This window comes from Oncorhynchus clarkii, chromosome 8 (genome assembly GCF_045791955.1).
Source record: "Oncorhynchus clarkii lewisi isolate Uvic-CL-2024 chromosome 8, UVic_Ocla_1.0, whole genome shotgun sequence".
NCBI classification, from domain to species: Eukaryota; Metazoa; Chordata; class Actinopteri; order Salmoniformes; family Salmonidae; genus Oncorhynchus; species Oncorhynchus clarkii.
This window is the reverse complement of record NC_092154.1, coordinates 28,335,433-28,350,653: the sequence shown is the minus strand read 5'-3', so window position 1 is coordinate 28,350,653 and position 15,221 is coordinate 28,335,433. Positions and strand designations below refer to the sequence as shown.

At 43.0% G+C, this 15,221-nt stretch overlaps 1 protein-coding gene across 3 annotated transcripts in view; it reads left to right on the top strand.

Annotated features, from left to right (window-relative positions):
• LOC139415229 (estrogen receptor 2a) overlaps positions 1-15,221 on the top strand; it is a 38,414-nt gene that overhangs the window by 6,060 nt on the left and 17,133 nt on the right. For 2 of the 3 annotated variants that reach the window (XM_071163156.1, XM_071163157.1), the window contains exons 2-4: positions 1,790-1,833; positions 10,430-11,296; positions 11,753-11,919. In XM_071163156.1, the coding sequence (XP_071019257.1) occupies positions 10,833-11,296; positions 11,753-11,919 (631 nt within the window). In that variant the 5' untranslated portion in view covers positions 1,790-1,833; positions 10,430-10,832. The remainder of the gene's footprint in view (positions 1-1,789; positions 1,834-10,429; positions 11,297-11,752; positions 11,920-15,221) is intronic. The other variant, XM_071163158.1, reaches the window with a different exon arrangement.

Here is a 15,221-nt window from a genome sequence, read left to right as displayed (position 1 = left end):
ATCAAACCCATCTGTTTAAATATACATTTAGTATATGTCAATCTAGCAAACCAGGTAACTAAAGTAAACTTTATAAACAATGTTTTGTTTAGTTTCTAGTTTGTTAGCTGGCTAGCCAGGTCAAATAATGACCATATCATAGCTGACAGCGTCTTAACTTTTGTCAAGATCATTATTTACAAGTTAATGGCGAGCTATTTACAGAAAATAGCTTACGGTTGCGAGTGTGACGAAATAAAAGCAGGGCAATTTTAGAACTTGGACACTGTCTCGTTGGCCTAACGTTATATCCTAATTTGACTTAGGTGCAGGTCAAGTTGTTCTTCACATTACAGTCTCTGCGGGTAGCTAACCAACTAGGTGCAATGTTAGCTTTCTGACAAAATTTGAAATGTATAATAATTGAAAATGTAGCTAGCTAGACTCTTACCCATATACATGGATGACGGCGTCTCCCTCTCTGTCACGGATGCCGTGATTTTCCTTAGTTTGAAGATGTAATCCGGAGACATGTTTTATACAACAACCTTCTGTTTTCGACACTCTCCATCTCCTTGGCTATCATACTCTGCTTCCACTGAGCATTCCACTGATTTCAACTCGGTCAACCTCTTCCGTGACAACAACACTGTTGGTCGGCGTTAATTCCCCATCACTGTCATCAGAAGACTCTACAATGTCTGGTTCAATATCTCTTTTGGACCTAAATCGGGAATTTCCTCATTGTCTGATTTGAGTCAGAGAGTCAGCATGATCATCCTCCAGAAAGTGGAAAGCATTAGTAACACGCTTGAAGTTCTTTGTGATGTCTTTCAAAAAAGCCGCGTTAGAAAGGATTACCTACACATACTGACCAGGTCATGTTATAGACAGAATATGCTACATCCAAACTCATCTCTCAGCAGGTCTAGCTCATCCATCATCTCAGCCAAACGCGGCTAGCGGGAAGGTTCCTGGCTTTTTCCGTGACTAAACCAACTAGGCTTGTAATTTAACAATTTTGTTCGTATTTATAGATGGCATACGCATTTTTTTATTAAGGCACATAAAAGTTCACATGTTCCAGAACGCATTTTGATAAAAAATGTCTAGTTAACGTTCAAAAGCCTCTCCAGTGCAGTAGTGACGTGCGACATACGCATATGCTGACAGGATGTCAGTACAGTTATAAAGGAGTGTGTTGGATCCACAGTGTCATAACCACACAGCCACAAACTTTTCACTCTCAAATAGTCAATCATTTATTTGAGAATAGCCTACTTTCCTTTAGCGCAGGTTTAATGGGCAATCATCAATGGACCCAACCAAATTGAGTATGTAGGTAGGGTTTTGAATTTATTCTGGCCAATTCATCTTTTCATTCATGCAGTAGCCTTAAAAGGTTTTTCACAAGAATACTTTTATCTTAATGAAAAATGTCAGTTTGGCTACACTGTCACCACCACATAGTGGATTACTTTGATATGATTTATTCATCACCACTTACACCAGGGGTTCCCAAAGTTTTTTGGCCCATGACTCCATTTTGATATAAAAAACAATTTTGCAACTCCAACATGTAAAAAAATAAATAATGAATGTAATTAAAAACACATTTTTACCTTTTTAATTGGAGCTATGACAGTCTGTCAAACTGTTTTAGATTGATTTGTAATAATATTTCAATCTGAAGGAAGTACGGTTTGAAGTGAATCAGAAAGGCATTGGGAAGTTCAGGAAAATATCAGGCAATAATTGTGTATGATCTTCTGTGTAGAAAATAACATAATTGATGTTCTTTTTCCACCAGTCTGATTTACTGCCTGGTTCTGAGGAAAACAGACGACACATACGGTATGTGCTTCTGAGAGTTGTATCTTTCAGTGATGGGGTCATAAGATTTTGTAGCTTAAGCCATTAAAAGGTTAGAGCAACATTTATAGGAAGAAAACAGAAACCACTGTTTATTACAACTGCATTTAGCGGCTACTGGAGGTTACTCACGTAACCCTGGTTCTATGAACCAAGTGCAATTTTTTTCTCCAGAATTTCTCTCGCAACCCTATTTTCAAATCAGGCGAGCCCACATGGGGTCACAACCCCTAGTTTGGGAAATGGTGACTTACACTGTAGTTTGCCTTGCTGTACAATCATATGTACTTATTTGACAGTAAACCGTTTTCAGAGAAAGCTCACTCAGATAACCTCAATAGTGGTGTGTCCATTGGTACTCTCTCTAAATTTTGCATCCATGTGTCTTGGACAGAGAATGTGCTCTTTAGTCTAAGATGATTATGCTTAGGCTAGAACAATTGCAACAGTCAAGTGGGTCATTTGAGATGAGAACAGGTTTGAATTGATTTTCCATCAACCCTAAATTAATATGTTGTCATGTTGTGTTGCTGCCATGCGATGTTGTCGTCTTAGGTCTCTCTTTATGTAGTGTTGTCTATCTTGTTGTGATGTGTGTTTTGTACTATATTTTATTTTTAATTCCAGCCCCCATCCCCACAGGAGGCCTTTTGGTAGGTCGTCATTGTAAATAAGAATTTGATCTTAACTGACTTGCCTAGTTAAATAAAGGTAAAAAAATTTGTAGGTCAATATTTTCAACAACCTTTTTGTTTCTCCCATTTCTCTTTTGTCATGTTCTGTTCTTTCCTTCTCATCTTTGACATGTCATTGAGAATCAGCCAAGCCTATTTGGGGATCTTGGAACACAGTCAAAATTCATAGGATTTATTGGCCTTATGCCATGTAGTTTGTAAATTAGACAAATGCCTTTGCTCTAGGAAGCATGTTGGGGGTGTCCTGTTTTTGTAAAAAAAAATACCCCCGAGGTCAAATCTCCAACCATTACTTTTCAGTCTTTTTGGGTCAGCGAATGCCTGGTACAGTACAACAAGGATGAGGTTTTGGTTGTAATTGAGAAACACGCTGTACAAATCTTCAAACGGCAACACCTGTGCATGACTGGTTTGAGCAGATTTTCTCTAGAAGCTGTGTGCTTTCAGCTAGTGGAGTGTGGATACTTAAACTGGGAGGTGAATATGGTTTGGGATTGGAGTTAGTGGGCTTAGGGATATTCAGGGCAGTAGTCCAAAGTACCTCTTAAGGCATTTTGTTGAGTGAAATTAAGTACTGTACACTTTTCGACTTCCTCTAAGTATCTCAGGGATAAGAGTCCTTGCACCCCTCCCCAGTAGTTTTACACACGTAAGCTCAGTGAGGCAGATGAGAGCCTCAGAAGCATGGATTCAATGTAGAAAATGCTCAGGCAAGTAACAGTCTAGCTGGCTATTGGCTCACCTCTTTCATTTCTGGGTACGGTTAGATGAAAGTAATTTGGTGTATGGATGTGCAACAAATGCAAACATATAGTTGATTCTTAAAGGGGAGATTGAACCCTGATCTCTGGTGTGAAGGCACATGTGCTTTTTGCCAGCTCTGCTATGACATTTTATGTTTTTATCTATCCATCTATCCATCCATCCATCCATCCATCCATCCATCCATCCATCCCCGGGGTCAATTTGGCTCGGAGTTGCTGGGTTTGTGCTAGCCTGCTGAGATAAAACCTAGGCATTTGCTGGGAAAGCCAACAAAAAGCCAACATTTGGGTTTCGTAGTTGTGCTGTAATGTGTAGGAGCACGAGGCTGGGGTTTCTTGTATCTCTGAATTGGCCAACTAGTGGCATGATGGTATAAGGTGATGTTGGATTAGTGTGGGTGTTATAACATCAGGCATGTGGGATGAGGTGCCTTTTTTTGGTTGAATAGCCAGTGTGCACGAGTCTGTCCATTAGGAATCTTCTGCCTAGCTCTTTAGATTGGGCTAATGTGCAGCAAAGCTCTCCAAATAGGGAAAGTAAATGTGTTGGTTGGTGTTCTATAGATGGTGTTGGCCCTGTATCTTATCCATACTCAGTAGGTTTAGTAGGTGGGAGTTGCTCTCTCACGCTTCATTGCCAGCTGTTTTCAGGACTGAGTAGTGGGGAGGCTGCTTTCAAGGCAAGGTCACTGCTTCAAACGAAACACCAAAAGCCCCCCTTCATGTGCTTTCGCCCTGAAATAATAATTAAGGATGCAGAATGCTCTAGTAATTGTGCTTTATGTTTAAAAATACTTGAAATTGGCAAGAAAAAACACCAAGGCCAGAATTATCCCAAACTTCAATCAACTTGGATTTATAAAATTGAAAAAAGGGAATATTTGTATGACTGTATGATTTTGCTATATGTTTGTCCTCTGTTGCCAATTGTCCCATTAACAAATCACCCATGTATCACCCAACGTATTTCATTCCAAACTTCACATTTCTCTAGTATAGTCTACTTATCGTAATGAACGATATCAGAAAAATGCCTGTGACAAGTGATCATATGGTCGGTGTTGAACATTTCCGATTTATCTTCCCAGCTCTAGACTACATGTGGATTTATTCAAGACCGATGTATTATTCTAGACAGAGTACAGTTCTCAGTGTTGAAATAGCACAGCTAGACAATACACTGGCTCGTCTGTACTCAAGCTGGGACGGACAAGACTAAATGAGAAATCGCTGTTGAACACCCTGAGACAGAGGGCAGCGAGCATACACTGTTTGGCGGGAATTGGTGACTTGTGAGTCCTACTGCTCAGCAACAGTGGTAGCGGCAGCATGAATCGGTGAGTAAACGAACCAACACGACCTCATGGCTCCTCCTTGTCGCTAATCTCTTGTTAAATTTGTAGAGGACATGGATTTACCGTGGAAGGCTTCACACTGGGTAGAGTGGGATATATTTCTGACAAACCCCTGGACCTACAGTATAGCGCTACCGCCAACACTAAGATTTACCATTGCATTAGGTTAGTTAAAATAACGCCCTAGGAGCGCTTGTTGTCAGTAGGTGATTTGTTTTACACCACAGATAATTAAAGTAGCTAGCTAACCAGCTAATAGAGTTATTTCAATTTGTTTACAGTTGTGCTCTACTGCTCCTGTCCTATTTTGCTAGCTGTCATAACTGCCTCACATGGAACCCAAACCGGCTGCGCACGTGCGCCATCGTGCATAAATGTATTTTGTCCCCCCACACCAATCGCGATCACGACACGCAGGTTAAAATATCAAAACAATCTCTGAACCAATTACGTTAATTTGGGGACAGGTCGAAAAGCATTAAACCTTTATGGCAATTTAGCTAGCTAGCTTGCACTTGCTAGCTGATTTGTTCTATTTAGCTAGCTTGCTGTTGCTAGCTAATTTGTCCTGGGATATAAACATTGAGTTGTTATTTTACCTGAAATGGACAAGGTCCTCTACTCTGACAATTAATCCACACATAAAACGGTCAACCGAATCGTTTCTAGTGATCTCTCTTCCTCCTAGACTTTTTCTTTTCTTGACTTTATATTGCGATTGGCAACTTTCATAAATTAGGTGCAACACTGACCTCGTTTGTCTTTCAGTCACCCACGTGGGTATAACCAATGAAGAGATGGCACGTGTGTACCTGCTTCTATAAACCAATGAGGAGATGGGAGAGGCAGGACTTGCAGCGTGAACTGCATCAGAAATAGAACTGACTTCTATTTTAGCCCTTGGCAATGCAGACGCTCGTTGGCGTGCAAGAGCAGTGTGGGTGCAATGATTGAATAATATAGATTTCAAAATGTATTTTGCAACGCTCACGCACACGCGATGCGAGCGGTGTAGTCAGCCTGTCATGCGTCCAAAACGTGATGGGATGGTTTCAGCTATGTTTACATTTTGGGCATTGGGATGTATGCATATTCCTAGCCTGTTGAAGTAGCAGTGAAAGTGTGCCATATAGCCTTTGCTAAGGGGAAACACTAAATGATGATTTACATTTAAGAATGATTAACCTCTCCTTGGAACTGTGTTTCCCAGCAACACATGGGTCATAAAAGGCGACAGACGCCTGCTACCTGAGCTCGTCTGAAACCTGTGTGTGTCTGTGTGTACACACCAATGTGGGTATGTCTTCTGTCACAGTGCATACATTTCTGACACACTATTTACCCAAAAGGCTGGTAGCAGCGCAGGGTCAGCCTTACAGCATCACCCTTACAGCAGTTTAGGGGTTAAATGTCTTGCTCAAGGCCACAATGGCACTAGGGGATGGCACCAGCCCTGGGTATAGTATATTTCAACTACATAATCTAGCTGTGCTTGCCTGGTTTGCCATTGTAAGGTGATAGTAGTAATTCTTAACTGAGACCTGAACACTTACATTAGCTCCATAAACAAATGCCTAGCCTTTATCTCAGCAGGCTAACACAATTTTGCCGTGTGCATGAGACCCGGGCTTGAACCCACCTAGTCAATAAGATCAGTAATTATTTGGTTCACCCACCAGATTTTCCTACTAAAAAAGTGGGCCCCCTACCAGCCGCGCTTAGTAGCTAGGGATGACCCTGCATGTGTCTGTCTGTTTTTTGTTTCTATATATGTCTACCCATTGGGGTTAAGGTACGTTTATTTTGGCTGGCTTCCCATAAAAACTGCCCTCAGAGCACTGGACTGTCGTAATGTGAGTCCTGCACCAAGTCAGACGTCCTGCAGTGTCACAATCAATCAATACACGGAGAAGACCCAGTATTTATCAATTGCACAATTAACAGTTTGTAATCAGTAATGTAACTTTTGGATTACCCAAACTCAGTAAGAGGCATTAGAAGATGACAAAATAAATATTACCGATCTATTGCAGGATAAATCAATGTTGGAGGTTAACATAGTTGGCCATAAATGGATGTTGCATTTGACTTTAAGGGATGGTTATGTAGGCTTTTTCTAACCCACCTCTTTCTACTACAGACAATAATATGATTATGCTAATTCTTTACCGATCAAAAACAATTCTTTATAGGCAGCTTATAGTTCTTAAATTCAACCATTATTGGGTTAAATTACACATATAGCCTACATTTGTGATCAGCCATGCAAAACAACTAACATCTGTAAAGGTGTAAATAGCTAAATTACAGTAAAGCAGTGTGATTCATAACAATTGCTGTATGTAGATATTAATAATAAGTGATCCGTATCGCCCGTAGGCTACACTGCTGTCATTCTTATCTCCAAGCGTTTAATCAAGTTGGATAATCTTTGGATGCCGACAGCAGTCGCACCATTTGAAGACATAGATTGGACTGTAGCCTAAAAAAAGTCCATTCCTGCTTTTTTCCCGCAATCCATCAAGCACATTTGATGTGTCATCATAGTGGTCTCTTTTCCTATGCTGATTTGAATGTCATTGAGATCCAAAAGTAATTTCTGAATTGAAAAGTAATCCGAGAAGTAATCATACATTTTTTCAAAAGTATCTGTAATCTGATTAACAATATTTTTGGTGGTAATGTAAGGGGTTGTTTTTTTTGTAATTAGTCCCCAACCCTGTCTCTATGTTTTTGTGTATGCGTGTGTGCTCTGTTGGTTCCGTAAAGGCTCTGACGCCAAACACATGTGACAAGGGCTACAAATGATCATGGATTATAAAGGGAAAACCAGCTGTGTGGCGAACAACGATGCCTCTCTCAGAGAGGAGCTAAATGTTTTTTTTATGCTGTCGAATTAACCCCGATCCTTCTACGTGGGCCCCCGCTGCTCAAGAGGACTGTGAGATCGGTGTGGCCAACGTGGGTAAGACTTTCACCTGTGTGAATACTCTCCAGATGGTATCCGATATGCGCAGACCAGCTGGCTGGAGTGTTTCTTAGGACATATTTAACCAGTCTGTAATCCCCTCTTGCTTCAAGATGTCCACCATTGTCCCTCTACCCAAGCAACCAAAGGTAACCTGCATAAATGTATATTGCCCTGTAGCACTTTGTCATCATTAGGTGATTTGAGAGGCGGGTTAAGGACCATATCAGCTTAGTGTTGCATGGTATACCGAAACAGTACTTTTTCGATACTAGAACATGAGAAATGTCTCTGTAATATAATTTATTCTGTCAAATATCTCACGTCGTCTACTGATTGAGAGCGGATCAAGTCTGTCTATTAGCACAGCTGATGTCCCCGTACAGCGCGAGAGCACCGTGCCTGCTCCACTTACTTATTGCTAGCTCTAGCCTTCCAGTGACTTCAGTAATTCCTCATGGGTGTCTGGGCTGCATTACCACTTATGCAGCGCAGAAGTTATTACACTTGAATAATGCAAAACAGCATTTAGAAATGTTGAAACTGTTAATTACTGTTCCCAAAACAATGTCCAATACAGGCTAGAACACTGCAAGGCTGGAAGATATCAGTAGCTTCCAGCTTTGTAGGCAAACTTTCCTTGCTAGCTTACAGCTGAAGCCAACATCTATTCTCTACCCGAGTACATTGTTTGTGATAACATTACGCAAAATATTGCTGATTTTCAAACCAAAAAATTATGTCTGAATGATGAATGTCTCCCATGCCTCTCATCTCTCCCATCTTTGCTCGAGCCTTGAACTAACTTTGTGTGAATGACGTCATGGGTCTTAAAGGGAAAGCGCACACTTTTAGGAAAACAACCTCTCCCTCAACATCAGCAAAACCATCGCGGACTACAGGAAACGGGGGTGAACACGCCCCCATCTGCATCGACGAGGCTGCAGTGGAGAGGGTCAAAAGCTCCTCTGCGTGCACGTCACAGAGGATCTGACATAGTCAAATCACACCGACACTGTAGGCGCGATCTGACATAGTCAAATCACACCGACACTGTAGGCGCAACAGTGCCTTTTCAACCTCAGACGACTGAAGAAATTTGGCATGGGCCCTCAGATCCTCAAGAAGTTTAATAGCTGCACCATCGAGAGCATCTTGACCAGCTATATCACCGCCTGGTATGGCAATTGCACCGCCGTCAACCGCAAGGCTCTACAGAGGGTGTGTGTGGGCATTTACACCAGACGGTCTCTGAGGAAGGCCCGGAAGATCCAGTCACCCGAGCCACTCTGTTATCATCTGGCAAGTGGTATTGGAGCATCGAGTGTCTGACCAACAGGCTCCAAGACTAGCAACACTAAAGTATGCATGAAAGCACCAGCTGTTTTGGAAGACTGTGTGGTCACGCTGTCCGTAAGACTTTTAAACAGGTCAACATTCACAAGGCCAGACAGATTACCAGATTTTTTTTATTTTTCCGTTATTTTACCAGGTAAGTTGACTGAGAACACATTCTCATTTGCAGCAACAACCTGGGGAATAGTTACAGGTGAGAGGAGGGGGATGAATGAACCAATTCTAAACTGGGGATTATTAGAGGGGAGAGGGATGAATGAGCCAATTGTAAACTGGGGATTATTAGGTGACCGTGATGGTTTGAGGGCCAGATTGGGAATTTAGCCAGGACACCAGGGTTAACACCCCTACTCTTATAATAAGTGCCATGGGATCTGTAATGACCTCAGAGAGTCAGGACACCCGTTTAATGTCCCATCCGAAAGACAGCACCCTACACAGGGCAGTGGGATATTTTTTTAGACCAGAGGAAAGAGTGCCTCCTACTGGCCCTCCAACACCACTTCCAGCAACATCTGGTCTCCCATCCAGGAACTGACTAGGACCAACCCTGCTTAGCTTCAGAAGCAAGCCAGCAGTGGTATGCAGGGTGGTATGCTGCTGGATATGTACTCAGAGCATGCGCTGACCAACTGGGAAGTGTTTTCATTGACATTGTCAACCTGCCATTTTGGACGCGCTCTGGTACCTCTTGCCGTGCAGTAGCAGAGATAACAGTCTATGACTAGGGTGGCTGGAGTCTTTGACCATGTTCAGGGTCTTCCTCTGACACCCCCTGGTAGGCTGTCTCATTGTTGTCGGTGATCAGGCCTACCTCTGTTGTGTCATCGGCAAACTTGATGATGGTGTTGGAGTCGTGCCTGGCCATGCAGTCATGAGTGAAGAGGGAGTACAGGAGGGGACTGAGCATGCACCCCTGAGGGGCCCCAGTGTTGAAGATCAGCGTGGCGGATGTGTTGTTACCTACCCTTACCACCTGGTGGGCGGCCTGTCAGGAAGTCCAGGATCCAGTTGTAGAGGGAGGTGTTTAGTCTTTGGGCTTTGATCGTTTTCATTTTTCAATACTCCACATGTAGTCCTTTATTCTTCATGGTTTTATGAGATGCTAACTATGTCTGTAGCCACTGGCAGTACTTGAATAAGGTCTCAATTACAAAGAGTGCTATAGTGAGTGGAGCTGTGGAGGTTATCTGAGTAGTGTTGAAAACCTGGGTCGTGTTCAGTAGGCAGAAAAACTGTCCTGTCATAAAATGTAAAAAAAAATCTGAAAGGAGATTGGATAGTGCAGTCCCCTTTTTAAAAATACAAAAAAAAGTTATGGAACATCTTCGGTTTTGTGCATAGAATGTTATTGGCTCTCAATAATTCATTTGAGTTTATTGTATGATGTTTTAGTGAAGTGCTCTGTTTGACACAATCCTTTTCTCTCTTTCCCTTCAGTTGGAATCCCCTGATATCAGAGACCCTGCCATTGTGTCATTTTTTGATGTCGTCAGAGATCCATACACGGATGGATTGCTACTCCACTTATCGATTCTGGGAAAAAGCCACGTCCATGTCTGGTGACACAACCCCCGAAACCGTGTTCCATGCTGATGATGCATTACAGCCAGATCCTCTTGTAGGCTTCTTATAGTCGAGTCTCTTGCTAAAATTCTCATAGACCTCTGCTAAAGCCTGCTTTGAGATCTCCTACAGTTGGGACCATAAGCACATGTCTAGGATCAGCTTTTCCTTCCCCAATTATAATCTCAATTATTAATGAAGGAAAAATTCACAACTGACCTTAAATCAGCTTCAAGGGACACTGTCATCCTCCTACTTGGAGTGGTGTGTCTCATTGATGTCACAATATAGAAGACTCCCTGGCCTACCTTCAGAGCTCCCGCAGTCGCCAATGGCTGCGTCTCCACTCCCAGAGCGTGACTCTGCGACCCTTCTGAAGCTGCAGGAAGTGGATCCCAGCCGTGTTGGCCGCGGTGGCCGCATCCTCTCGCCCATCTTCAGCGCCCCGTCCCCGGCGCTGCCCATGGAGGCCCACCCCATCTGCATCCCCTCGCCATACACTGACATCGGGCACGACTTCAACCCCTTGTCCTTCTACAGCCCCACTCTGCTGAGCTACGCTGGGCCCGCGCTTTCTGACTGCCCATCCACCCACCAGTCCCTCAGTCCCTCCCTCTTCTGGCCCCCCCAAGCTCACATGGGGCCTCCATTGTCTCTGCACCATCGGCCCCAATCTCGCCCACAGCAAGGCCAGCCAACCCGAGTGTCCTGGGCGGAGCCCCACGCCCTATCTGAGAGCAGGTAGGAAGGAAACTGAGTTTCTTCACTCCTTGCAGGCTTTTGCCCTAGCCCAGCACTAACAAACCTGATTCTACTTATAAACTGGGCAAAAGCCCCCACACATTGCAGACCTCCAACTGCTGCATTTCATTAGAAAATTCAGAGCCTATTCTTTGTGAAGGGACTAGATAGAGCAATGGCTCACACCTATCTCGTTTCCGCCACAGAACAAGAATTTGATTATATTTACAGTGTTTTCTTCATATTGCTTTCACCTATCCAGTCCTGTTAGATCTGTGATGGTGAGTCAGTAAGGTCAGAAGGGAGGGGGGGAGGGGGGCACTTTGAATGAATGAATGAATGTTCATGCTTATTCATGAATGTCATTATAAAGTTTTACCCTTGTTTTGTATGGTTTTCAAAACATCATCAGTCATGTTGTCTTTGCTGTCTGTATTCTCTCTGTGTGACGGACAGTAAGCCTCTGAGGAAGCGCTCGCAGGAGGGTGAGGAGACGGTCATCTCGCTGGAAGGGAAGGCTGAACTGCACTTCTGTGCCGTGTGTCACGACTACGCGTCGGGCTACCACTACGGGGTGTGGTCCTGCGAGGGCTGCAAGGCTTTCTTCAAGAGGAGCATCCAAGGTAGTAAGGGCTCAGTGTTCCAGATCATGCACATACAGTGCCTTCAAAGTATTCATACCCCTTGACCCCTCATTTTGTTGTGTTACAACCTGAATTCCAAATGGATAAAATATATTTTTTTACACACAATACCTCATAATGACAAAGTAAAAACATGTTTTTAGAATTTGTTGCAAATGTATTAAAAATTAGGTACAGAAATATCTACTTTACATAAGTATTCATACCTCTTTGCTATGATACTCCAAATTGAGCTCAGGGGAATCCAATTTCCTTTGATCATCCTTGAGATGTCACTACAGTTTGATTGGAGTCCACCTGTGATTGCTTGGACATGATTTAGAAAGAAACACACCTGTCTATATAAGGTCCTACAGTTGACAGTGCATGTCAGAGCAGAAACTACACCATGAAGTCCAAAGAACTGTCCGTAGATCTCCAAGATTTAATTGTGATGAAGCATATATCTGGGGAAGGGTATAAAACTATTTCTCAAGTGTAGAAATTTTAAGAGCACAGTTGTCTCCAAAAAATATGGAACTACCCAGACTCTGCCTAATGCTGGCTGTCCAAACAAACTGAGCAACCAGGAAAGAATGACCTTGGTCAGGGTGGTAACCAAGAGCCCAATGACCACTCTGACAGAACTACGGAGTTCCTTAGCTGAGATGGGACAACCTGCCAGAAGGACAATATTCTCTATAGCACTTCACTAGTCTGGGCTTTATGGGAGTGGCCAGATGGAAGCCACTCCTGAGAAAAAGACACATGACAGCACGCCTGGAGTTTGCAAAATGACATGTGAAAGACTCTTGAGATCATAAGACAAAATATGTTGTGGTCTGACGAGACAAAAATGGAACACTTTGGCCTGAAGCGCTATGTCTGCTTACTTTGAAGCATGATGGTGGTAGAATCATGCTCTGGGGATGCTTTTCAGTGGCAGGGACTGGGAGACTGGTAAGGATAAAGGGGAAAAGGAATGGAGCTAAATAAAGGGAAACCCTTAAACCTGCTTCAGAGTGCAAATGACCTCAGACTGGGGGCAAAGATGTACTTTCCAAGAGAACAATGACCCCAAGCATACAGCCAAAGCAAGCTGGAATGGCTTCTGAACAAGAATGTGAAAGTCCTTGAGTGGCTGAGCCAAAGCCCAGACGTGAATCCCATTGAAAATCTGTGGAAAGACTTGACAATGACTTTTCAGCGCCACTCAACAGAGCTTGAGAAAATCTGCAAGGAAGAATGGGAGAAAATCCCCAACTCCAGATGTACAAAGCTGATACAGACATACCCAAGTTGACTCAAAGCAGTAATCACAAGTATTGACTTGGGTGTGAATACTTATGTAAATGAGATACTTCTGTATTTCGTTTACAAAGAAATTGCTACAAAATGTAAAAACATGTTTTCACTTTGTCATTATGAGGTATTGTGTGCAGATGGGTGAGAAATTGTAATTTAATAAATTTTGAATTTGCGTTGTAACAACAAATTGTGGAATAAGTCAAGAGGTATGAATACTTTCTGAGGGCATTGCAGGGGGGAATTCTGTATCGAGTTAAAAGCGCGTAAATGGAACACAATTCTATTTTTATGCACTTTTCTCTCAACCTGTATTCTGACCATGAATTTAAGCAGGAGAATAGCATGTTCGTCACACGTTATCCGTTTGGGGTGGAGATCAAAGACATGAAGGTGTGGAGGAGGTGTGTCTACACATAGTCTGTGTTCTGACCTTGATTTAATTCCCTCATAATTCCACCACCTTACGATGAATAAGCTTGAGCAACCTGTCCGTTCCAAGTGGAACAACATCAACTGATTTTTTAGATAGAAATAACCCCATTCTCCATGCACTGTAATTTACAAATTGATAAGAGCTAGGTACAGTGGGGCAAAAAAGTATTTAGTCAGCCACCAATTGTGCAAGTTCTCCAACTTAAAAAGATGAGAGAGGCCTGTAATGTTCAGCATAGGTACACTTCAACTATGACAGACAAAATGAGAAGAAAACATTGTAGGGTTTTAATGAATTTATTTGCAAATTATGGTGGAAAATAGTATTTGGTCAATAACAAAAGTGTATCTCAATACTTTGTTATATACCCTTTGTTGGCAATGACAGAGGTCAAACGCTTTCTGTAAGTCTTCACAAGGTTTTCACACACTGTTGCTGGTATTTTGGCCCATTCCTCCATGCAGATCTCCTCTAGAGCAGTGATGTTTTGGGGCTGTTGCTGGGAAACACGGACTTTCAACTCCCTCCAAAGATTTTCTATGGGGTTGAGATCTGGAGACTGGCTAGGCCACTCCACGACCTTGAAATGCTTCTTACGAAGCCACTCCTTCGTTGCCCGGGCGGTGTGTTTGGGATCATTGTCATGCTGAAAGACCCAGCCACGTTTCATCTTCAATGCCCTTGCTGATGGAAGGAGGTTTTCACTCAAAATCTCACGATACATGGCCCCATTCATTCTTTCCTTTACACGGATCAGCCGTCCTAGTCCCTTTGCAGAAAAACAGCCCCAAAGCATGAGGTTTCCAACCCCATGCTTCGCAGTAGGTATGGTGTTCTTTGGATGCAACTCATCATTCTTTGTCCTCCAAACACGACGAGTTGAGTTTTTACCAAAAAGTTATATTTTAGTTTCATCTGACCATATGACATTCTCCCAATCTTCTTCTGGATCATCCAAATGCTCTCTAGCAAACTTCAGACGGGCCTGGACATGTACTGGCTTAAGCAGGGGGACACGTCTGGCACTGTAGGATTTGAGTCCCTGGTGGCATAGTGTGTTACTGATGGTAGGCTTTGTTACTTTGGTCCCAGCTCTCTGCAGGTCATTCACTAGGTCCCCCCGTGTGGTTCTGGAATTTTTGCTGACTATTCTTGTGATCATTTTGACCCCACGGGGTGAGATCTTGCGTGGAGCCCCAGATCGAGGGAGATTATCAGTTGTCTTGTATGTCTTCCATTTCCTAATAATTGCTCCCACAGTTGATTTCTTCAAACCAAGCTGCTTACCTATTGCAGATTCAGTCTTCCCAGCCTGGTGCAGGTCTACAATTTAGTTTCTGGTGTCCTTTGACAGCTCTTTGGTCTTGGCCATAGTGGAGTTTGGAGTGTGACTGTTTGAGGTTGTGGACAGGTGTCTTTTAGACTGATAACAACTTCAAACAGGTGCCATTAATACAGGTAACGAGTGGAGGACAGAGGAGCCTCTTAAAGAAGAAGTTACAGGTCTGTGAGAGCCAGAAATCTTGCTTGTTTGTAGGTGAACAAATACTTATTTTCCACC